Here is a 25,419-nt window from a genome sequence, read left to right on the forward strand (position 1 = left end):
TCTGAGTTATCTGCCTTACATTGTGATTCTCCTTATCTGATTTTTCATTCAGACAAGGTAGTTCTGCGTACTAAACCTGGGTTCCTACCTAAGGTGGTCACTAACAGGAATATCAATCAAGAGATTGTGGTTCCATCTTTGTGTCCTAATCCTTCTTCGAAAAAGGAACGTCTGCTACACAATCTAGATGTAGTCCGTGCCCTGAAATTTTATCTACAGGCAACTAAGGATTTTCGACAAACGTCTTCCCTGTTTGTCGTTTATTCTGGTCAGAGGAGAGGTCAAAAAGCTTCGGCTACCTCTCTCTCCTTTTGGCTTCGTAGCATAATACGGTTAGCCTATGAAACTGCTGGACAGCAGCCTCCTGAAAGAATTACAGCACATTCTACTAGAGCTGTGGCTTCCACTTGGGCCTTTAAGAATGAGGCTTCTGTTGAACAGATTTGCAAGGCTGCAACTTGGTCTTCTCTTCATACTTTTTCCAAATTTTACAAATTTGACACTTTTGCTTCTTCGGAGGCTGTTTTTGGGAGAAAGGTTCTTCAGGCAGTGGTTCCTTCCGTATAAAGAGCCTGCCTGTCCCTCCCGTCATCCGTGTACTTTAGCTTTGGTATTGGTATCCCATAAGTAATGGATGATCCGTGGACTGGATACACTTAACAAGAGAAAACATAATTTATGCTTACCTGATAAATTTATTTCTCTTGTAGTGTATCCAGTCCACGGCCCGCCCTGTCACTTTAAGGCAGGTAATTTTTCCATTAAACTACAGTCACCACTGCACCCTATGGTTTTCCTTTCTCTGCATGTTTTCGGTCGAATGACTGGTAATGGCAGTTAGGGGAGAAGCTATATAGCAGCTCTGCTGGGTGAATCCTCTTGCACTTCCTGTTGGGGAGGAGTTAATATCCCATAAGTAATGGATGATCCGTGGACTGGATACACTACAAGAGAAATAAATTTATCAGGTAAGCATAAATTATGTTTTTCTGATGTGCAGCGGATGGGTGGATGAGTAATTCTGTTATTTTTGTTGAGTCAATGGATAATTGAGAGCACAAACATAGTCCATTTAGCCTTATTTATGTTTCCCTAGAGCGTTGTTTTTAAACTGTGGTCCTCAAGTACCCCCAACATGGCAGGGTTTCATTATAGCTGAACCAGTGCACAGGTGAAGTAATCAGCTGATCAGTAACCATGGTTACTAAACCTGCTCACACCCATCAGCTGATTATTTCACCTGTGCACTGGTTCAGCTATAATGAAAACCTGGCCTGTCTTCCTGGTATATCTTTACCTATCCTATCTGCCTTTTCACCTCCTTTCTATCCCCTCTCATCTTCATTTTGTGTCTTTACTCTCTTATCATCTTGCCAACTGCTCTTTCTGTTCTTTTCCTCTTTTACATGTTTGTTTTCTGTCATTGCCTTATTACCAAGCACTAAATGTCCCCTTTTCCCTGGGGAAATCCTACCTCCCACTCCGCATTTTTTTAATAATAACAACCTACCAAAGCAGAAAGTGATATAGTTTGGTTGGGAAATAAGTGGAATGCAGGGTTCTGAAGTCCTCCTGTCTTTTTTTAAGGTGTATCATTGAATGATTTATTTCCCATTGCAGAATATACACGCTACTGGATCAACATATTGGTTTGTCACCCTTCAAAAGAATATTAGCCATTGTAGGTTAAATGTAAACATTTAATAAATGAAACAGTTATTGTTACTGGGAAATAATTTTACCTTTTAAGGCAGTTACAATGTTCTATTCCGTCCGAACTGGGCCGGGATTTAGCGCCGTTAGGACGCAATAGAACGTCCTAGCCATTCGGCTGTCCTGAAGCCAACAGCACTTCCAGGATGGGATTGCGGTCTGGAGGGCGTGCCTAGCGTCATAGGGACGCCCCCCTGACCCGATCCCATAATTGAAATCTCACGACTGTGAGATTTCAATTTGTCTACATCGTTGTTCCGATGTAGACAAATATACCCTGTCATCAAAGGGTTAAAAGTACAGTCTACTTGAAAATGGTTATTGTTTAAAAAAATAGATAATCCCTTTATTACCCATTCCCTGGTTTTGCATAACCAACAGTTGTATTAATATACTTTTTTACCTCTATAATTACCTGTATCTAAGCCTCTGCAGACTGCCCCTTATCTCTGTGCTTTTTACAATCTTGCATTTTAGTTAATTAGTGCTGGTTCTTGTATAACCATTATCATTCTCCACAGGAGTGAGCACAATGTTATCTAAATGGCACACACGAACTAGCACTGCCTGGCTGTTGTGCAAGATTTAAAAAGCTAATAAAAATCACTAACATAAGGCTCTGCCTGCAGAGGCTTAGAAACAGGCAAGCGTAGAGTCTATAAAGTAGATTAATTTATCAATGTTGGTTATGCAAAGCTGGGGAATGGTTAGTAAAGGTGTTATTTATCTTTTTAAAGGGACAGTCCAGTCCAAAAAAAACTTTCAGGGAATGTTGGGTGACTTTTTGGACCCGATTCGCCTCATTTGCACTATGTGCTTTCTACTTTGTGAGTAGCTCCGATCCCCCTGTCCCCTTTTTCCCATTTGTATTGCTGGTCTACCCTATGAGGCGCTGTCTTTTGCTCTTTTTTGCTACATGTTGTAACTTAGGTTACCTTCTCTGCTGTGGCCAATTAGGGACAGTTATAAATAGGTCACTATAGCGTGCAGCCAATGGCTGTGTGGGATATAACAGTATTCTGCACTTCCATTTCTAACAGGAATTAAAAAGCTCACAATTTCAGAATGGAATGATAGGAAAAGGGGACAAAATAAATAATGAAAATATATTGCAGACTTTTGTTTATATATACAATTTATCATTTTATATTACCAACTCAAAGTGTTTAATGTCCCTTTAATGGCTGAGAGGGGCAACTCTCACAGCTAAATTGATGGATAAGGACAAGCTTCCATGTGAATGAAAACCGGTTCATTAAAATGAAAGGCATGAATTTAACTTTACCTTGTTCTCTTTACACAGTTAGCATCTTCTATGGGCGCTCATTGGACCCCCTTAATTGTCATGGCTAATACACGTAGTGGGAACAACATGGGCGAGGTTCTACTGAGTGAATTTAAAAGTCTACTGAATCCTGTTCAGGTAAATATCAGTTTGCCTTTTATGTTCTACAAATGAGTTTGTTTTCTACTATCATCAAACCAAGTTACTGGAGAAAGTCTTACTTTGCCTTGTGCAGGTTTGAGCATGAATCTAATGATAATATTGTTAATATTTTAGTAGTAGTAATATAGATTTTTTTGCTTAAAGGGACACTGAACCCAAATTTTTTCTTTTGTAATTCAGAAAGAGCGTGCAATTTTAAGCAACTTTGTAATTTACACCTATTATCAATTTTTCTTCGTTCTCTTGCTATCTTTATTTGAAAAAGAAGGCATATTAGCTTTTTTTTTTGTTTCAGTACTCTGGACAGCACTTTTTTATTGGTGAATAAATGTATCCACCAATCAGCAAGGACAACCCAGGTTGTTCACCAAAAATGGGCCGGCATCTAAACTTACATTCTTGCATTTCAAATAAAGATACCAAGAGAATGAAGAAAATTTGATAATAGGAGTAAATTAGAAAGTTGCTTAAAATGTCATGCTCAATCTAAATCATGAAATAAAAATTTTGGGTACAGTGTCCCTTTAAATATTGTTGTGAATGAGGATATAGGAAAACATCCCCAAAACAAAACAGAATATAAAATTATCAGTTGTCAATCTAATTTATACTAAAAATTGCATTTCCAGCTGGTATGGAGAATGATAAGGACATGATGTGTAGTTTATAGATATTGTTCTGTAATGCATAAACTAGATTACTATGTTCACTGCATTTTTCTTTTAGGTGTTTGACTTAAACAAAATTTCTCCATTCAAAGCACTTCAACTCTGCACTTTACTACCAGCTAACACTGTAAAGGTGCTTGTTTGTGGGGGGGATGGCACTGTCGGCTGGGTCCTGGATGCTGTAGATGAGATGAAGATTAAGGTAATACAATAGTTTTGTTTCTTTAAAAGAAATAAATAGATTTAAAGGAACTTGATCATAAAACCTTCATCAACTGGAGATCTACCATGTGTGCAAGATACCTCTGAATTTAGCTAGACTTAATTGTATATTAAAGGGACATATAAAAAAATCAAAATGTAATCCCCTTTACACTACTTAAAAGGACATGGAACTCAAAATATTTCTTTCATGATTCAGATAAAGCATACAATTCTAAAAAAGAGTTTACCTATATTATCAAATTTGGTTAATTCTCCTGGAATCTTTTTTGAAGGAGCAGCAGTGCACTACTGGAAGAGTGGGAGCTAGCTGAACACATTGGGTGAGCCATTGACAAGATGCATATATGTGCATCTCCCAGTAGTGCATCGCTGCTCCTGAGCCTAGGCATGCTTTTTAACAAAGGATACAATGAGAACAAAGCACCTTCAAAATTCACTTATACTCTAGACCACTTCAACTGGGTAACTGGCCTACAACTGAGAAACCCATAGTAGCACACTCTGCAAGTAAAAAAAAGATCCTTGTAATAATTACCACTATGATTAGGTGAGACCACACAAGGCGTGTGTCTGCTGAGGTATGTCTGAACAATTTGTGTTTGCTTTATTTTGTTATATTTCGATCACACTAGTATCCATCCAGTGTTAGACTGCAGCCCTTGAACCTTTTTGTGACAATAATTGTGCTAATTCATTTTGTGAGAGTATATTATGTGTTGAGCCCAACTTTTACCCACATTTGTGGGGCTCACCTAATCATAGCTGTAATTACTACTACTAATTCTGGGTGAATTATTTTTATCTTTTTTTTTTTTTTTTTGGTCACTGATATACCGCTATACACTAGCCATATATATTTATAAAAACACTTTAATGGCCCTTAACAGTATGTTCTGAAATGTCAGTACCACTTTTTTTTATATTCACTAAGTTTTTCTGGTATTTATCATGGATGTTTATCATTAAGGGCCTAGAATAGGAGTGGCGCCTTAACAGTTACACGCAAGCAGAAAGTACTATATCACGGGTGTTTGAGCTCGTCGCGTTTACCGCTCATATTACAAGTTGAAAATAAACGCTAGAATGATTACCGTGTCCTCAGAGGTTAACTTTCGCAAAACAAAAAAGTGTCACAAAACACTTCAAAAATACATTGCAAAGTAAAGTTACACTTTTAATTACACTATCTACTAGAATCTAGTAAAAAATTATTATAAACATATTGCACAAAGGTTCAAAGATATGAGGTCTCGGGTGTTAGAAAAAAAAAAAGCTACAAAGGGCTTTAACAGATTATATATATATATATAGTGTGTGTGTACAGTTGTGCTCATAAGTTTACATACCCTGGCAGAATTTATGATTTCTTGGCCATTTTTCAGAGAATATGAATGATAACACAAAAAAACTTTCTTTCGCTCGTTCATGTTTGGCTGAAGTCATTTATTATCAATCAACTGTGTTTACTCTTTTTAAATCATAATGACAACAGAAACTACCTAAATGACCCTGATCAAAAGTTTACATACCCTGGTGATTTTGGCCTGATAACATGCACACAAGTTGACACAAAGGGGTTTGAATGGCTATTAAAGGTAACCATCCTCACCTGTGATCTGTTTGCTTGTAATTAGAGTGTGTGTATAAAAGGTCAACACATTTTTGGACTCCTGACAGACCCTTGCATCTTTCATCCAGTGCTGCACTGACGTTTCTGGATTCTGAGTCATGGGGAAAGCAAAAGAATTGTCAAAGGATCTATATAATATATGGGAAAACATGAAAATCGCGATTTTGAACCTAAAATAACTTTTTTTTTTTTTTAAATAACTGTTAAACATACATTTCTCACTGAATTAAACTGTACAGAGTCTTAAAGTACATATTTCTCATTGACCAATACAGGCTGAGAGCATTAAAATACACACAACAAAACTAGTTTAAATAAAATATAAGTGCAAACAGATACCTGACGTGCAAGTAATACATTTATAAAAAGCTCATGCCACAAGTAGTCACTAGTATGTTCCCTTAGCACTCATACTGAACCAATACACATATCTAGAAAGACAAATATGGTGTGGTAGACACAGATATTGTCACTAACAAATACAATGAAAGAATGACCAATAAACGGTCCGATACATATCTTCAAAGGGCTCTCACACATGGCATATTTACTATGCCAACTCTAATAAGGCACTAGTGCATTTCTAGGGCTCACACACAAGGCATGGTATAATTACTGTGCCAATGCTAATAAGGCAATAGGGCATTTATAGGGCTCTCACACAAGGCATGGTATAATAACTGTGCCAATTCTAATAAGGCAGTAAGGCATTTCTAGGGTTCACACACATGCATGGTATAATAACTGTGCCAATTCTAATTAGGCACTAGGGCATTTCTAGGGCTCACACATGTGGCATGTTATAAAGATATATCAAACCTAATGTACAGCGACAGATACCATTCTGATGGCTGCCAATGTGTTCTCGTGAGCATCATGTCCTCCTCGTGGGCGATAACCAAAACCCGTCCCTGGGGCTTCAGCACCTGCAGGGTCCGTTCCTCCGGGACAGGATAGTACCTGGTGGTTACCAGCAGCAAGAAGAAGGCTACTAGTGAGCACCAACATGACCAAGAACAAGCCACTTAATGAGGAGACCAGGCCCTCAAACCACAACATTGTGCCTTATAAAGGAGCCGGCGCAGAAACAAGGAAACACCGGTGATAAGGCCTCAGCAGGTTGGGTACTAGGGGCAGCCTTGCCCAGCACTTACAGCCTGTGCCAGCATTAGCTCTCCAGTACCTCCCACATCAGGAAGTGCGCTAAAGGTCTGGACCAAGTTTGAGCTGTGGCTCCGCCCCAAGCTATTAGTTTATTGGATGACAGAGCCCCTGGCACACAGCTGGATGGTACCTCGGTAGGTTACAACACCTCTAGGGAGGAGCCTTGTACGGCAGTTGCCAGGCACTGTTATTGCCGCCTGAGAGCTGGGGTATGGCGGGTAGGAGGCAGGCGGGGTGAGAGCAGTACGGGCACAGCTGGTGGGTTGGTCGGAAGGTGACATGCATCGGGGTAGGTATGCGCGGTGCTGTGTCATGTACGTGTCATGTACTTATGTACTGGGGGAGACACGCTCCTGGCAGCCAGTGGTCTTTGTGTGTGTGTGTAAGTCTTTAACCCGGTTTACCCAGCAGCGGAGGGCTAGCCTATACCAGTACGTCATAGGGGGCGGGGATAAAAATCGCATACTCTCACCATTTTTATATTGCGGCGATTAATCGCTGATTTTAATCGCATAAGCGATTAATCGTGCAGCCCTAATATATATATTATGTGTGTGCATTGGAGCCCTTTACTTTACAGTCATGTTGGTGAAAACATGTAAAATCATATTTATTAATCATATTTATGCAATATAATATTTCACGTTCCAATACTCTACACATAGCAGAATATGTTCTATGTATTTTTAAATGGATATATGTATGTGTGTATGTATGTATGTATGTATATATATATATATATATATATATATATATATATATATATATATATATATATATATATATATATATATGTACCTATATAATAATTGTGTTTGTATGTGTGTGTATGTGTATATATATATATATATATATATATATATTTATTTATTTAATTTTTTTATTTATTTTTTTAAACCTAAAATCCAGTCGAAGATGTAGTGTTGCTGAAATAGTTATTTTTGAGCGCACACTCCTGACTGCTGATTTCTACATTGGGAGTTTCTATATCTCTAATGTGCAGAACGTATTATTCGATTACTAAAGCTCTACTCTGCATGCGCTGATGAGCTTATTGTAACTCACCCATGGCAACATTTTTACATTTCAGTTTTGATATTTTGAACTTCAGAGCTTCTATACAAAGGTAGTCTATATGATCGTGTCACATGGGTAGTTTAGTAAAGTTGATTTGCTATATTTTATATAAGAATACACAAATATGCTGATTTGTATTGACTAGTACCAGAAGTTCATGTACATCTATATTTTTATAGGGGCAGGAAAGTTTGTCTCTTCAAGTGGGAGTGCTGCCTTTGGGGACAGGCAATGACCTGTCTAACACGTTGGGATGGGGTGCAGGCTACGCTGGGGATGTACTTGTGGAACAGATTCTTAGGGACATCATGGAAGCAGATACTATCAAATTAGACAGGTGAGCAGTAGCATTAGCATGTCAGTATTATGACAGATCACTCTGGAATCAGTATATGCATTATAAAGGGTCATGTGCGGAACATAATATTCTTAAAACCATGTATATAAAATGATTAGCTGTTGCTTTGTTGGAGTCTAGAAATATTTGAACATCTTATGAAATTATAACTTATATACAGATTGTTTTAAAGTTTTGAATATTCACTTTTATTATATATATATTTGTGTTGTGACCGTCCTACAAGGCTTAGAGAGACCATTTCCTACAACTCGTTTTGTGTTACTGTTTTTGCTAAAACTATTCATGTTTCATGCATTACAGATGGAAAGTGCAAGTTACAAACAAAGGATACAGTCTGAGGAAGCCAAAGGTAAAATTTAGAAAACTGTTAAATATGTTAAACCTCCATTAAAAAAACAATTTTTATTCCTTAATATGTTCTTTTTGTTAGGTAAACCCAGAAGCAAAAGATATGAATTGTGCTCCAGGTATTGCTATATCACATACAGCTGTTTTTTTTACTCTCCTTGCAGATGATGTCAATGAATAATTACTTCTCAATAGGGCCAGATGCTCTCATGGCTTTAAATTTTCACCACCACCGCGAGAAGACGCCATCCCTCTTTTCTAGCAGACTGGTCAATAAGGTAAGTTTTATCAGCTAGTTTTATTAATATATAGTGTTTGCATGTAATTGTAAGAGTTCCTTGTTGCTTATTCTAGCAAACATCTTTATCAAGATGATCCAAAAATGGGGATCTCTATACCACTTTCTGTCTTAAATGGACAATGTGCCAAGAATTCCCTCATTTATAAACTTCATCTAAAGGAACGACACAGGAAATGTGTGAAACAGATCACTTTTATTCGAAACTTATGCGAAACAAAGCAATGATTAGGCAATACTTAGCTTTGATTGTTAAAGGCTTGTTAGTTGCTAAATATGGCATACGCTGTCAGGGAAGAAGATCGGTCATCACACACATGAGGAACTACATCTCATCAGGTGACAAACACTTTGTAGAAGTTGTTCAGTCAAAGCTAATTTCAACAGGAACAGACCAGGTCCAACTGTATCATAATATCAAGTAGTAAAACTGTGAAACTAAACTTTCATTCTGTGTATCTCTGCCTGCATGGTGTCAGAGAGACAGTTGCTGCTCGCCCACAGCTCTTTGCATCCCTTCCACAGAAAAAAAGAACTAACTTTTTTGCAAGACTGTGAACAATATATAAACAAGCAGTGACGTTGCTTCCTGACAGTTGTTTAAAAACATTTATATGAATTAGTTATAATAAAGTTAGTTTCTCATATCGCTATGCAATACTGAAAGCCTATATTGTTTGTTGCGTGCAGAGCAGGAAAGTAAACCCCTGCAGGGTGCTAAAATAGATCTTCTATTCACTTACAAATAATCAGCAAGATTACAAGTTGTGAGGTACGGCTATACCGCTGAAAAATTGATAGTTCTCCCGTATTACAGGTGGCGGCGGTATGGCTATACCGCTATCATTTTAGCCTGTACCGCAACTCTCCATTCCGCACTTGGCTTTTGAGTGTGGAATTTTCAGGTCACCCGTATTACAGGTTGTGCGGTAAGGCTATTACGCTAGCATTCTAGCTTATACTGCCGTGATCCATTCCGCAATCAGAGACCAGTAGTTATGGATTTTGCAAAACAAAAATGTTTCACAAAACTCATAACAAAAATGTTACAAAGTACACTAACAGGTTTAGCAGTTAATAGTTTAATTTAGTGTGTCGCGATGTGGGTGGCTGGTGGTTTAGGGGTTAATAGGTTCAGTAGAGTGTTTGCGATGTGGGGGACCGGCGGTTTAAGGGTTAATAGGTTTATTTAGTTAGCAATGCGGGCCCGGTGATGTCAGGGGGTGGCGGATTATCGGTATTTAGGCTAGGGATTTATGTTAGGCTGTTAGGTTTTTACATAACTTTCTAGTCCCCATAGACATCAATGGGGATTGCGTTATAGCGTTCGCCATTCTGCGATCGCAGGTGTTAATTTTTTTTTCACTTTCTCTCCATTGATGTCTATGGGGAAAACCAAGCACGTCAAGTCAGGCCTAGGCTTTTGTGCGGTATGGAGCTTAACCCACCATACCGCACAACAAAAGAAGGTTTTTCTGTAGCTTGTAATGGCAGCGCTATAGAAAGTGTGGTACCGCTAATTTTTTTGCGTTATTTACGCACTGGGTTTAGCGCATAACTTGTAGTCTTGGTGAATGAAACTACTAGTATGTGTTACAGGTGCAATATAATCAATATTATAAAAATGTAGTTTACAGTCTCCTTTCTTTTAAAATACCTGTCCTCACCCTCCGAGTTGTCTATCTCCCTTTAAATGGTATTTAGATTCTCCATTTGATGCATGGGTGAAGCTTCTGTTCATCTGCTACTGTGAGCTAGAGCTAAGAAATGTAAATTATAGCTCATAAGGTTCAGTTTCCCACGGATAACCATGTGCTTCTTTTCCTAGGCAGTTTACTTTTTCTATGGCACCAGAGATTGCTTGGTTCAAGAATGCAAAGACCTTAACAAGAAGGTTGAGGTGAGACATTTTGTAACTTGGTGTTAAAAGAACTGTAAAGTCAACATTTAAGCTTCTATGATTCAGACAGGACAAGAAGTTTCAAATATTTTTTTCAGTATACTTCTGTTGTCAAATTGACTTTGTTCTGTTTGTTTTACTTTGTTGATAAGCATACCTAGCTAGTGCACTACTGGGAGTTAGCTGGTAATTGGTGGTTGCACATATAAACCACTTGTCATTGGCTCACCTGATGTGTTTAGTTAGCTTCCAGGAATGCATAGCTGCTCCATAAGCAAGAGGATATCAAGAGAATAAAGCAGATTTGATAATAGAAGTAAATTGAAAAGTTGTTCAAAATTGTAGTCATGAAAAAAGAAATCTGGGTTTCGTGTCCCATAAGTTTTTTTGCTGCAATTGCTCCGTTTCAAAAGTCTGCAGTGAGTGTTATACGGCCCATGTCCATCATTTAAAACCTTTTTTTATTATTATTATTCTTTTAACTGTTTCAAATGAACCCTAAGGGAATACGCATCCAGCACTCGGCTGATATGTATGTTTATTAGATATGTGCATTCGGCTACTTAGTGAGCATCCATATGCGGAAGTAAGCGGCCGCTCGTGCCGTTAGGCTCTTTTAGGAGCAGGATTTATTCTTGATAAAGATCACCTCTCTACGATCTGGATTAGTACAAATCTTACGCGGAAATTACAAGTCGCACGCTTTTTCTTTAGGCTCCCTCGAGCGTCTTCAGCCTCACTAGCCTCACCCGTCCTTATGTTGTTAAATAGTATTTAATAACATAAGGACTGATGAGGCTAGCAAGGCTGAAGATGCTTGAGGGAGCTTAAAGACAAAAAATATGGCACGGGCGCTGACTTGTAATGTAGCCGTTAGTGGGGGGATCTTTCACAAGAATAAATCTGGCTCTGAAAAGAGCCTAACGGCATGAGTGGCTGCCTACTTTCACATTCGGATCCTCGCGAAGGATCCGAATGCTCATATCTAATGTATACTGTTTGTTTTTTTTATTTACTAGTTTGTTTGTTGAGCAAACAGAATTGCATTCTGCTAGTATTTGTATAATATATTGATCAAGATAGTGGCAGTGGAAAATACAAGAGTCTGGCCATTGTAAATATTCAAATGCATAGATACCCAAATGAAGCAGAGAATATTCTGTAGCTTTTATGGGCCAGATAACAAGTGGCTCACTATTATTAGTGCTGGTCGCTATAACCAAAATCATGCTCGCAATAACTTGCACCCGTATAACAAGTTGAAAGTAAACAGGTTACCTTGAGCCCAATCTAAATTTGCACTCATCGGATTAGCGCTAGTGAAAACGTAGCGCAAAAGACTTACTCTATTTACTACAATATGAATACAAATATTTTAGAAGGGTTAAAAGGTATATGGCATATGACAATGTATTTGACTTGAAAGGGCTATATTATAGTGTATGTGTGTGTGTGTGTATATATATATATATATATATATATATATATCTCCCAGGTATTTTTTTTTCTTTCTCATATAAAGGAGAGAGTGCTTTTCCCTGTTTATTGTTTTTTTTTTTTATACATATATCAAAATAACAAGAGTATTGCATTGAACAATGATACTTTTTTTATTGGACTAACTATACATTTATAAGATGACAAGCTTTCGGAAGAATTGCTTCCTTTTTCAAGTCTGAAGCATTACCGACCAATTTGATGGAATTTACATATTATATCTTAAAACATAGGATGGCTAAAAAGACAGAAAGTGTTACAGAGGTTTAAATGCAGGGGGAGGAGTGGGTGTTGTAAAACTCATGATGGGGATTTAGGAAACATAGGCTGTCTTTTTAGCCATCCTATGTTTTAAGATATAATATATATATTATACAGTATATATTTTTGTTTTTAATATGTTTTTTGCTTTGAAGAAGAGGCATGTTATTTTTGCAGACACACATTCATAGTTTTGAGAACCACAAAACCAAGAATATGATATCTTCTAGATAGAAAACTTCACAAAATAATGTGACAGAAACCTCTAGGAGAGAAAGACTTTGTGAATGAATTAATGGAATTAATTTACCACAAAAATGAAACATTACAGCAATGAAAATACAGCCTCATTAAAAAAAACAAATCCTTATTTCAGGGTGAATAGAATTTCGATTATAATGTATGTTAAATATATAATTAGATTTATATATTTATTTTTTCTCAAAAAGCATTTTATTGGGGGGTAAATTCTATTTAAATCAAATCAATTTAAAAAAATTTTTTTTTTATGTTTGTCTTTTTTATTCGCCCTGATAATTATACTCCCCAGTAGGAATGTTAACATAAGTTGTCTTGCTATCTGTTCTCTAGATTCCTATTCACGTTTTGCACATTTTCCCTCACTTAAAGGGACATAAAACCCAATATTTTTCTTTCCTGGTTCAAGTAGAACATGCAATTTTAAACAACTTTCCAGTTTACTTATATTATGTATTTTGCTCTGTTACTTTAAGTAGTATGAATATTTTATTTGCTTACTCTTTGCTCTTTGGCAGTTGGAGTTAGATGGTGAGAGAATAGACCTCCCAAATTTAGAAGGAATTGTTGTGTTGAACATCAGTTGTTGGGGCGGTGGCTGCCGGCTTTGGGAAGGAATGGGAGATGAACTATATCCATTATCAAGGTATTTATAATACTCACTTCTATAGTATTTACTTGAACACTTTCACCATAGCTTGTGGCATAGATCTTTTGGAATGTTGTGTTTTGGGTTATTTTTTGATGGGCGGGAAACTGACTTAATAAATTAACATTTTAGATTGTGGCTTATTGCTATTATGTGCCACATTGTATTTGTTTTTTGTTTTTACTCCTATATATGTTCCCGAATTTATTTATTTAAACATTGATGTATTACGTTATTTTTGGTAGATAAACAGAATATTACAAGTCATGTAATTTTTAAAATCCTACATATATACACAGATTAAGAAACCTATATGTTGTGTCCTTATGGAAAGGTAGGAATGAGCCAGCTGCATATAAAGCAAGTAAGCTACCCCTCAGCTTCTATATTCACATGCATGGGTGTGGTATGTGGTTGTTGCAATATTGATGTGGTAGGGGAGTGATGGTGATAGCGGCCATATGCTTCAGTTTAGCATCACTTAAACCACCTTGGAATGGCATGCAGTCTTAAGAAAAAGTGCCACAAAGCCTCTATGTACAATATAGATGGTAGGGCTCATACTGGAGAGTTATTTTGTAATTAGGGCTTGGGTGAGCAAACCATAGTATTGAATTATGACATAAAATTGACCCTTTGCAGGCATGATGATGGGCTGCTGGAAGTAGTAGGAGTCTATGGGTCTTTCCACTGTGCGCAAATTCAAGTGAAGCTTGCAAATCCAGTTCGTCTGGGACAGGCACACACAGTTCGGGTAAGTGAATTCCCTTCACAAAATTGTACGTTAATGTCTCCTATGCTGACCCTGAGCCATGAGAGAATTTATCAGTGTGATGTCACTGTGCAAAACCATAACAAAAAGAGCATATGATAAAGTGCTTAAGTCCTTTGTTATACAGCTCCCCTGTGTACCCTTTTATAAACGCTCTAATAAAAGTTCATCTTTATTTTATTGAAGACTGGTGTTTATATTTTATCATTGGAAGGTCAGATTCTGGTTAGAAATCCCAGTGTCTGATCATGCCAATCATTACACAATGATGCATTTAAAGGGACATAAAGGTGTAATATGAAAATGCTCTTATGCATTAGAGCAATGTCTTAATCCAGTATTTTGTTTTATCCCCTGTATTTCCGAACTAAAAAGTTAAAACAATTCAGTTATTATGTAGTAGGTGCTGTGTGTTGGAAAAATATGCTGCTCTAGCCAGTTTCTTCTTAAAAGGGAAGAGTCCACAGCTGCATTCATTACTTTTGGGAATTCAGAACCTGGCCACCAGGAGGAGGCAAAGACACCCCAGCCAAAGGCTTAAATACCTCCCCCACTTCCCTCATCCCCCAATCATTCTTTGCCTCTCGTCACAGGAGGTTGGCAGAGATGTGTACAGAAGTTCGAGTTCATATGGAGGGTAGTACTCTTCGCAATGGGACTGGAGTTTTAAGTAATCCTGTCAGCCTTTCAGTGAGAGCATGGATGAAAGTTAGAGTCCGGAGACGCAGGGAGAGTTTTCCTGCGAACCCATCCTAACTCATATTAACAGCTCCTTTGGTAATCAGCGTTGACGAGTTTCGCTGCCTACCTTTCTTCACTCAAGTCCATGTCAGAAGCAAGGCTACTGTCTGTCACACTTAAAGGGCCATATTCCTGTTCCACGGCGTAGATTTTGGTAAGATTGTTTCATTTTATTTAGATTTGTGAATGTAATGTTAACGAAACAAGGTAGGGTCCCAGTGGGACTCCTTTTATCTTAATAAGAAATCATGGGTTAATATCTCCTGAGGGGGGTTATTGAACAGGGGGGCTTTTAATCATGTTTGTTATATGGTTCTATCTGCAAATGTTTACCTTTACGTAGGCTCACGGCCTTTACGGAACAAAACAGCCTTCTTTTAATGACGCAATCTTTCTAGATTACGTGCCCTTTTATGACTGGCATGGTGCACTTTGTCACGGGTGCGGTTACGTTGTTTTTCACTTTCGTATGCGGACTGTGTGCGACCGAGAGAGTCTAGCTCGTGGGTTGTCTTGTTCACAGGAGGTGGTGAGTGCCCCAGCCATTGGGGGTGTCAAAGGGTGCCAGTTAGTTTTATCTTTTTGTAATCCCAAGATTATGGAGGATTCTGATATGCGCGACATGGATGCCTCTGATACGGAGGATGTGTCTTATGATGAATATGAAATGGCCCTGGTAATTAATACCCATTAGTTATGTCCCGGGTGCCGTTCTAGAGTACTCTCTTCTCCTGAATCTGGGAGCTTAGAGTGTGTTGAGCCATCTGCCCCCGAAGTTTCTATGAGGCGTGTGCCCAAGACCCTTTCCCGGCTACGCACGCAGGTGTCCCTATGGCCTTCACTCCTCCGGAGAGAGGCTTGTTTTCACCAGAGGTTACAGCATGGTTCCTTATGGCCATTTCTATGGCACTGTCTCATTTATATCAACCAAGTAAAGTATTTCTCCGGTACTGTCCGTGCTCCGTTAACCTAGACCCATCGAGCGTGGGATCGCCCGATTCAGTTCGGCCTTCCGGGGAAATGTTGGCCCCTGAGGCTTTAGGGGCCCCAATCTCGGAGACGAGGTCTCCAGCAGATTCAGCAAGGGATGATTTTACCTTCCATTATAGGCTGGCTGGCCTTAGGGTTCTTTTAAGACATGTTTTGGCAATGTTACAGAATCCCAGTCCTATTGGGCAGAGGGATCCGAGGCCTTAGATGTTGGATGGCAAAATGGCTTCATCCCCCAATGTCTTATCCAATCTCCTTATTATCTTCATTTTATTTTCTATATGTTTTTTTTGGTTCCTTTTCTGAGCTTGGGTGAATGGGACCTCTACTTGGCTGGTCCTATTGTCGTTCTCATTCACCTTGGGCGTTCATCCGATGGGTGTTGCCTTTAATTTTATTTTTGATCGTGATGGATGTGTTTTAATTTGTTTTTCCTTGAGCTCAAGTCTGTTAGATTTCGTTTTTATAGTTTTTCTTTGGAACCGATACTTGCGACTCGTGGGCACTCCCTCGGGAGTTGCGCACTTGTTGAATACTAGAATTTTCGTTTCTAGTTCATTTATCGATCCTTCGGGACAAATTTTCTTGGACCTTGAACAGTTCCAGAGTGCTCTTGTACCAGGCTGGTACTGGTTGGGCGCGTTTTTTACTGTTACCAGGGTTCATGTTACCTTTGTGGTGCTGAGGATACCTCTAGGCCTATTCTATGGACTCCGGGCTCGGATCCTACTGATGTATGAGGTCTGTGGTTTATATGCAACGTCTCCAGGCGGAAGGTTGTGCGTGTCACTCTAAGGGTGGTCGATTCGGTCTACTCACCTGGGCTATGATTCTGCTTCTGCAGACGACTCTATGTTCTTCAGGTCCCCGAGATTTAGAACCGCTATTTCCTTTAAATGGAAGTTGGGAGATGTGTGTGACCTGTTTGGTCTGATGTGCTGGGTGATTAACCCCTTGAGTGCTAACGACGGCTCAGAGCCGTCGCTAGCACTTTCCCACCTTGAGGGAGATCTGGGGGCTCCCATCCTCTCCTACCCCGGCGATCGGGCCTGCATAGTGACGGTGAAGTCAAGCGCAATGACGTGATGACGTCACCTCGCAACTTTATTTATAGTTAACAATGTTAAGTATAGGAGCAGGGGGCATGCTGCTTAGAAAGGTAATCGCCTAACCTTTCCAACAGTGTAAGTATTGGGGATCTGAAAAAAAAGTTAAAATTTTTTTCCCCCCCAAAAAAACAAAAAAACTTAAAGCTTAGCACCCAGGTGGGGAAAGTGCTTAGCACTCAAAGGGTTAACGTTTGGATTTCACTCGAGGTTCTTCCGGAAACTGACTCGTTAGCCTAATGCGCTCTTTCTTGCAATGGCGAAGCTTCATCCTTCCCCACTTTTGGGGGGGATCGTCTGGTTGGGTGTGCGGACATGGTTTTCTCTGTTCTGAGTCATGTTACTCTGAAAGGTGGTGTGCAGGAGTTCCCTACCTTCTGTGGGAGTTTGCCTGCTCAAGGTAGTTTTCCTTGAATAATAGCTTTTTCAAGCTCTCTGACTAATACCCTCGGTAGGACTACGGTCTTTACCATTCGGTTGTGTTGCGTCCTCGATGTTACGCTAGCCTTGGGGCTTGTCAGTAGCAAAGTTGAGGTTGGATACGGAGGTCAGCCCTTCGAGGGTCATGCAGTTGTCCCTTTTTCCTAGATACTCCGTTTGGAGTTTTGCAGGCGATGCCTTGCTTACTTCTCTGAGATGGCGAGCAGGGCCCTGGATTATATTTTCCTTTGGGTATTGATGTTACCCTGCCTGGGTGTGTATCACGATCGCAAGAAAGAGATTTCTTGCGATCCATTTCACTGGATGCTGATTCTCAGACTGTTCAGGAGTCCTTTGTGACTCTTGAGTTTGAGACTATCTAGATCGCCAGATCTACGGATTTTAGAGGTGCGCTCCTCCTTGGAGGAGGCAGTTAGGGTTCTCTCCAAGCTTGGATTTTTCATTGTCCATTGTCAAGAACCCTGGCCTGGTCCTCGTCTCTCTGTGGATTGGTGTGGACGGTTCAGGTCTCACTTGAAGTTGTGGTCCGGTGAGCCCTCTTCGTTGGGGCTGGGGCTCTGTGAGAGATGCCTTTGTGACTGTGGCTCAGACTTTAGGCCTTTCTGACGGGCCCCTACCTGTCTTCTGGTGCATTCACAATGTTCCTGTAGACTACAGTTGCTTTTCAACTGGGTTGGCGATGTGGCCGAGGGGTCTCGCCTCTATGGTAGGTTTTTTCCCCCCGTTGTTCATTCCCTTCTCTATTAGAGTAGGGTTTGGGTTCTCCTGGTTCGGAATTACCTTAGTAGCATGGAGTCCTGGGGTCCTTGGTCCTGCCTTGCAGGGTTTTTTTTCCCTTCCTGTGTTTTAGGTTCCTGGGAGGGGAGCTGTCATGCAGTGTATGGTTCCTCCGCTCCCGCAGCAGGAGACTGAGGGTTTTTCTCCTGTAGGGGCTTCTCCTACGTGTATCCAATATATGGATGCTGAGGCTTTGGGGGACTTTTTCCCTTGGGAAGTGTGCCCTTTTTTGTCCACGACTGCATGTAGGGAGTCTCGTACCCGAGCACAATGTTTCTTTGACTCACGGTAGCATGCCGTTTGTAGCAGCGGTTTAACAGGGATTTTGTTCCTCGTTGATCCTCTCTTCTCTTCTGTAGTCTGGGACTCTTGTCTTCGTTAGGGATCGGTTACACTACGCAGTGTTGACCGTTTCTGCTGTTGGCCCTTTCCTTGAGGGAAGACTTTGGATGTCCTCCTTCTTTCTACCGGCGTCTGGTGCCGGTAGGGGGCGCTTCTTGGAGCCGCTATTCGGTGGGCTTTACGCCCTTGGAGCTGGACAGCTAGCTCAGCATACTAATGCACTGTTGCTACTCTGTACTGTAGCAAACCGAGGGTTGCAAGTTCGATCCCCAACGAGGTCTACTCAGCCTTCCTCCTTTCGAGGTTGATAAGATGAGCAGTGTCTTGAGTCCCTTAAGGGGGATTAGCCGCACTTTAGAAGAACATTCATGTTTTAATGAAATCATTCACAGCGATTTGCTTAGTGATGTATACAGTTACAGCTACTTGCTTTTGTCTGGATGCTTACTAGCTTGACATGCCTTTATGAGGTTTTGAGTTAGCGGTAGGGTCAGCCTTCCTTTTAGAGGCTGGTCTTTGAGAGTTCCTGTTCAGATGTTTTGAGTTTCTCTGCGAGAGCTCTGTTCGAGCTGCTGGGATATTTATCCTGTTCCTGCTGTCTCCACCTACCTAGCCTCCAGATCTAGATATGTTATGGAGCATTGGGGCACTCATGAATTTCCTGGAGTACCTTAGGGTATGGTATGGGATTGGGGGACATGAGGGGTTCCTCGAGTCCTTTTGAGGACATGTTCCCTGTGTATGGATCCTTCTTTTTGGGTCCTTGTGTTTTAGGGAGTTTGTCTCCCTGGGTGTTGCCTTTGTAAAGAAAACCATGGGTTGCTTTTAGGTGTTGAGTGGAATAAGTTCCTTTGGATTTCCTGATCTTAGGTTCCCTTTTGGGGGCAGGTGCGGTCCTTATCTTTAGCCGGGTACCTTCTTGGGTGTTGTGTCCCGTGGGGCAGACGCTTCCAAGGTAGTTTGGACTTGACGGACTCTGGGTCTGAGTGGTCTCTAGTTCGGCTTTGCTGGTGGTGTAACTAATGTGCAGTTAACTGGGCTCGGGTTTTTCTCCCCGTCATTTTTACATATTTTTTCTTTTCTGGGTTTTGAGTAATTCAGGCTGTGGTGCCTTTCGAGGGGGCCGCCTTTTGTACCCACCCGTTATTGCATTCAGTGTCCTCTGGCTTGGGTATTGTTTTCCCAAAAGTAATGAATGCAGCTGTGGACTCTTCCCTTTTAAGAAGAAAAATATAAATTATAAAATACATAAATTATGCTTACCTGATAATTTAATTTTCTTTTGAAGAGAAGAGTCCACAGTTCCCGCCCGTGCTTTTATCTCTGAGGCGGCTGTACATTTTGTGTTCTTGCACCAATTTTCACCCTGATATTTCTCCTACTGTTCCTTGTTCCCTTGGCAGAATGACTGGGGGATGAGGGGAGTGGGGGAGGTATTTAGGCCTTTGGCTGGGGTGTCTTTGCCTCCTCCTGGTGGCCAGGTTCTGAATTCCCAAAAGTAATGAATGTAGCTGTGGACTCTTCCCTTCAGAAGAAAATGAAATTATCAGGTAAGCATAATTTATGTTTTTTCACTGCCAAGATCCTTCTCATTTGTATGATCCATGTACCAATCTTACAGTTTACACGAGTGAATAAAGCAGCATTGCAAAGCCCCTTGTAATTATGACTTCCCTTTGTAATGAAGCTAAGACAAACTTGAACCCAACATTAACAAAATGGTCAGAAATGTAGTGCTCAGTGTACCATAGACAAGTGCATACAATAGTTCCTGCTTATTGTACCCTTAGTTACTGCTAATTTTGATATTTTATTTTGAATGCCCTCTCTCTTTTTTTCCTTCGGGGGTTTCTTATTTTCACTCTTTGTTTTTTTCTATTTACAGCTGATTTTGAAGAGCTCAAAAATGCCAATGCAAGTGGATGGCGAGCCGTGGGCACAGGGACCTTGCACTGTAACCATCACCCACAAGACACGTGCACTTATGCTGTACCACTCAGGTGATCAGACTGATGATGATGATGAAGCTTCCAGCGCCTCGGACCAAGAGCAACACAAGGATCCTGAGTAAAGTGATACAGATTTGTAGGATATTACGTTATCACTGATCTCTGCCTAATAGGAATTAGTTTTGAGTGAGATTTCAGTCCAATCACTGCTGCGACCGTGCAGTAATTACTGACTGTAAGTGCCCTTTTCCCAGACTCTAAGCCATTGCATAGGCAAATATTTTCTTTCAAAAGACAGCAGTTATGCACTTTGTAATAATTTCTCCCTTTCTGAAGTTCTTGTAGCTGTTTAATTTCCGTCATCAGATGCAAAAGACCAATTTCTGTAATACACACATTTTATGTCATTTTAAATTCTTTTACATCTTTTTACACACAGCATTCAAAGCAGCCAATGTATCTACAAAGACATCCATGTCTCTTTCTGAAAGGATGGCTTCATTATTAAAGGGACACTGAACCCAAATGTTTTCTTTCATGATTCAGATAGAGCATGCAATTTTAAGCAACTTTCTAATTTACTCCTATTATCAAATTTTCTTCGTTCTCTTGCTATCTTTATTTGAAAAGGAAGGCATCTAACCGTTTTTTTTGTTTCAGTACTCTGGACAGCACTTTTTTATTGGTGGATGAATTTATCCACCAATCCGCAAGGACAACACAGGTTGTTCACTAAAAATGGGCCGGCGTCTAAACTTACATTCTTGCATTTCAAATAAAGATACCAAGAGAATAAAGAATATTTGATGATAGGAGTAAATTAGATAATTGTTGCTTAAAATGTCATGCTCTATCTGAATCGCAAAAGAAAAAAATTGGGTTCAGTGTCCCTTTTAATATGCATTTTAGAAATATATACGAATTGCAGTAGATTTTTTTTTTTATCCGTGCATATTCAACTTTTAAATGCTTGGTGCACAGTAACTCATAAATCACAGGCTGTACTAATTAGCTTGTGCTACTTTTATTTTTTAAATGTTCATTCTGTTGTCACCACCAGATAGTGTTTGTGGCAAATTACTTATGATCTGTTAAAGGGGCGTAATGTACATATTTATGGTCCAGATGGAGCATCATGCAGTTTTGCAGAGTTGTGTATTGTTGGAAACAATGCTGCCATGTAGCGTTCACAATGTTTGTCAAATTTGTTTTTCATTTTGTCAAACTGAATTGGATTTTTTTTTTTAAATTGCAGGCTCTATCTCACTGGATTTCAAACCTGTCCTCAGGCCTCTCCAACAGGCCAGGCTTTCTGTTTTACCATGGATGAGAGCAGGTAAAATAACCATGTTTACTAATCAGCTGATTGGTTCACCTGTGCTCCAGTTCAGATGTCCTCAAAATGTGGCCTGTTAGGGAGGCCTGGGGACAGGTCTGAAAACCAGTGCTCTATCTGAACCATGACAGTTTAATTTTTTGAACTCCATATGTCTTTTTTTTCCTTCAAGAGAAAAGAAAGTAAGTACCATTTTATTTGTATATAAATATTAATGCACTAAACTGTTGTGGGGTTTTCCCTGACTGGCCTAGGCCAACATTGTTTTATTTCTGCAGAATTCCGTCTCAAAATGCTTAGAAATACCTCTGTTGCTAAACCAATACTGTAAAGATGCATTTTGTGAAATATGACCCAGTTTACTGAATACATCTACCCTTGATTCTGATGTCTTTGTCCGTTGTGACTTTAGTTGGTCATTTTATCTGTGTTGTGTTCGTGTTAATCTTTTTATATTCTATCCATTGTACATAGACAGAACATGTAGGGTGTTTGTTTCCCATTTGTGTTTGGGGTTTTATACTGTTTTGAAGGGCCAAGTGTTCTGTGAGCTTTAATATTGAATTGTCATGTTGAATCAGCGCTTGTTGCATCGGTTGATCATTTGTTTTCACATTTTATTGATATAGATTCAGTTTTACCTTGTACGACTGTATGATTTTTTTAAATTAATTTTAACCATTCTTTAATATGTGTTTCAAAAATGTATCAACATAATGCTAGTAATCACCTACATTTTTGATGAATTTGTGAGGTGCAGAGGATTGCATTATGGGCAGTCGGCATGTTGCACGCTTCATAAATGGGACCCATAGAATTTTCATTAAAAACATTGCTCGCTTGTTCCAATTCTTCTGAATCTCTGTGTGAATACATCCTACGCAAGATTTTAATTTTAATCTGTGAGAGGAGCTGTCCTTAAAAATGGCAAAACCAATTCAAATTACATTTACATAAAAAAAAAAACTGTCTAACTAACTAAAAAAAAAAAAAAAGTGCAAATGTGAACAAATGCTGAATTTAATAGTAACCCATCCCTACAACTGCAAAACCGCCCATTTATAGGTGAAGCAACAATGATCATAACCTACAATGTAATGTCATAATGAAGATCATCAAAAACATTTAATCAGTGATGCTAAATGATGCATAAAACAAAATAAGTGATCACTAATAATAACACTTGAAATTAGGTAAAGGAAGCAAAGTAAAACTCGTGAATCAGCTCGTATCTGTAAATCAAAACTTGTGCTGGTGACTTGCATATTTAACAGAATCAAACCATATAAAATGCCATAATACTGTGCACGGTGCATCCACAATCTAACCACATCTATGACTACGGATGGGTGTGAATAGAGGGGTGTGAGCATAATAAACAATCTATCTTGCAACTTCTCCATCTCCAGAGGGTGCAGGAAATCAACTCATAACAGGAGTTGTATACTTATGCCCTGATCAAAGAGCATATAAATGGTCTAAAATTGCTTTCCTCCTGGGCCCATGCATTTATTAAATGGACAGTCAACACCAGAATTGTATTGTTTATTGTAAACAGACAGATAATCCCTTCATTACCCATTCCCCGGTTTTGCATAACCAACACAGTTTATAGTAATACACGTTTTACCTCTGTGATTACCTTGTATCTATGCCTCTGCAAACCGCCCCCTTATTTCAGTTCTTTTGATAGATTTGCATTTTAGCCAATCAGTGCTAACTCCTAGATAACTTCACATGTGTGAGCTCAATGTTATCTATATTACACACATGAACTAATGCCCTCTAGTGGTAAAAAACTGTCAAAATGCATTCCCTTTAGGAGCGGCCTTCAAGGGCTAAGAAATTGGCATATGAGCCTGTCTAGGTTTAGCTTTCAACTAAGAATACCAAGAGTTCAAAGCACAATTGGTGATTAAAAGTAAATTGGAAAGTTGTTAAACTTTCATGATTCAGATAAGGCATGTAATTTTAATTTTGGACTTGACTGTCCCTTTGTATATCATATATGCGTGGCTAAATCAAAAAACAAATATATGTACATATTTATTTATTTTTTAAGTGTCCAATAGTTCAATTGCACTAATAAATGAACATTCTGATGTCTATTTAAATAATTCCTACATTTCATAAAAGTGATTTAAACAATGTTTTTATTAAACCATGAAACGATTGTGTCCATTAATGTTACCTGGATATAGCTAAAAGCTTTAAACAGACTTTGTACTAACAAACATCCTATCATCCATGGGAAGGAGCAGAATTTGCCCACGTAAAAATATTCTTTGATAAAAGTTGTTAAGTAAAACTATTTAAATTATAGCGTATAGTGCAGTATTATTTTTGTAGTTTCTAATATATTCCACCCTGGCTGACAAGAAAACATTCCGCCACAAGTAGTACCAAAAAAAGGTTTATTTAGGACAGAAACGTAAAAACGGAAAGACATTTTGAAATCGCCTTGAAGTTGAAGGTCTGACAGCTGCTTCTCAATTGTATTTTTTTTTTGTTTTGTTTCCAGACTCTGACTCCCATCGGTAACATATTTTTTATATATTATAAATGTCTTAGTTTTGTGGGGACCACCTTTCCACACCCCTCAAGCATCATGCCATAGGTTTCCCCCCCCGGGTTCCTAGATACACTAAGGGAAAAGTCTGAGACTGAGACCAACCAATATGTGTTACTTTACCACTTGCAATTCTGCACTTGTGAAATTCATATTTTCAGGGATCTGTTATCTCTCTGAGAAATGAGCACTGGCTTAGAAAAGTCCATACATTATCATTGCTCAAAAGCTGATAACTCTTCTGAAGCATGTAGAGTTTAATTGCATTCAATTCATGCCTATAAAGTTTTCCTTCCCAACATATAAACTTACCAGACCATTATGTTTGCCCTTGTTTAAAGGGACAGTCTAGTCAGAATGAATATTTCATGATTCAGATAGGGCATGTCATTTTAAACATCTGTCCAGTTTACCTTTATCATCAAATGTGCTTTGTTCTCTTGGTATTATTGGTTAAAAGCTAAACATAGGTAGGCTCATATGCTAATTTCTTAGCCCTTGAAGGCTGACTCTTATGCATTTGACAGTTTTTCACAGCTAGAGGGCGTTAGTTTGTGTGTGCTATATAGATAGCATTGTGCTCACGCTCGTGGAGTTACTTATGAGAGGGCACTGATTAGCTAAAATGCAAGTCTGTCAAAAGAACTGAGATGAGGGGTTAGTCTGCAAAAGCTTAGTTACAAGGTAACAACAATTCTGGAATACAGTAGAACTGAATAACTGACAAATACACAATAAAAAGACAATGCAATAGCACTATCTTTGAATCTGACATGAACAATAACATTGTTTCTGGCAAATTTTAAAGTGAATACATTTTCCCTCTCCCTGTATCATTTATTTTTTTTAAATTGCACGCTTTATCTGAATCATGAAATTTTTAATTTTGACTTTAGTGGC

At 39.1% G+C, this 25,419-nt stretch overlaps 1 protein-coding gene across 1 annotated transcript in view; it reads left to right on the forward strand.

Moving 5' to 3' along the window:
• Nucleotides 1–22,319, forward strand: part of LOC128644694 (diacylglycerol kinase epsilon-like) — a 41,561-nt gene extending 19,242 nt beyond the window's left edge. The window contains exons 3-11 of the mRNA XM_053697206.1: nucleotides 3,017–3,136; nucleotides 3,887–4,030; nucleotides 8,104–8,261; nucleotides 8,586–8,634; nucleotides 8,798–8,911; nucleotides 10,760–10,831; nucleotides 13,366–13,493; nucleotides 14,139–14,250; nucleotides 20,551–22,319. Of these exons, the coding sequence (XP_053553181.1) occupies nucleotides 3,017–3,136; nucleotides 3,887–4,030; nucleotides 8,104–8,261; nucleotides 8,586–8,634; nucleotides 8,798–8,911; nucleotides 10,760–10,831; nucleotides 13,366–13,493; nucleotides 14,139–14,250; nucleotides 20,551–20,736 (1,083 nt within the window). The 3' untranslated portion in view covers nucleotides 20,737–22,319. The remainder of the gene's footprint in view (nucleotides 1–3,016; nucleotides 3,137–3,886; nucleotides 4,031–8,103; nucleotides 8,262–8,585; nucleotides 8,635–8,797; nucleotides 8,912–10,759; nucleotides 10,832–13,365; nucleotides 13,494–14,138; nucleotides 14,251–20,550) is intronic.
• The last annotated feature ends 3,100 nt before the right edge of the window (nucleotides 22,320–25,419 follow it).

Source organism: Bombina bombina, unplaced genomic scaffold (assembly GCF_027579735.1).
Source record: "Bombina bombina isolate aBomBom1 unplaced genomic scaffold, aBomBom1.pri scaffold_400, whole genome shotgun sequence".
Lineage (NCBI taxonomy): Eukaryota > Metazoa > Chordata > Amphibia > Anura > Bombinatoridae > Bombina > Bombina bombina.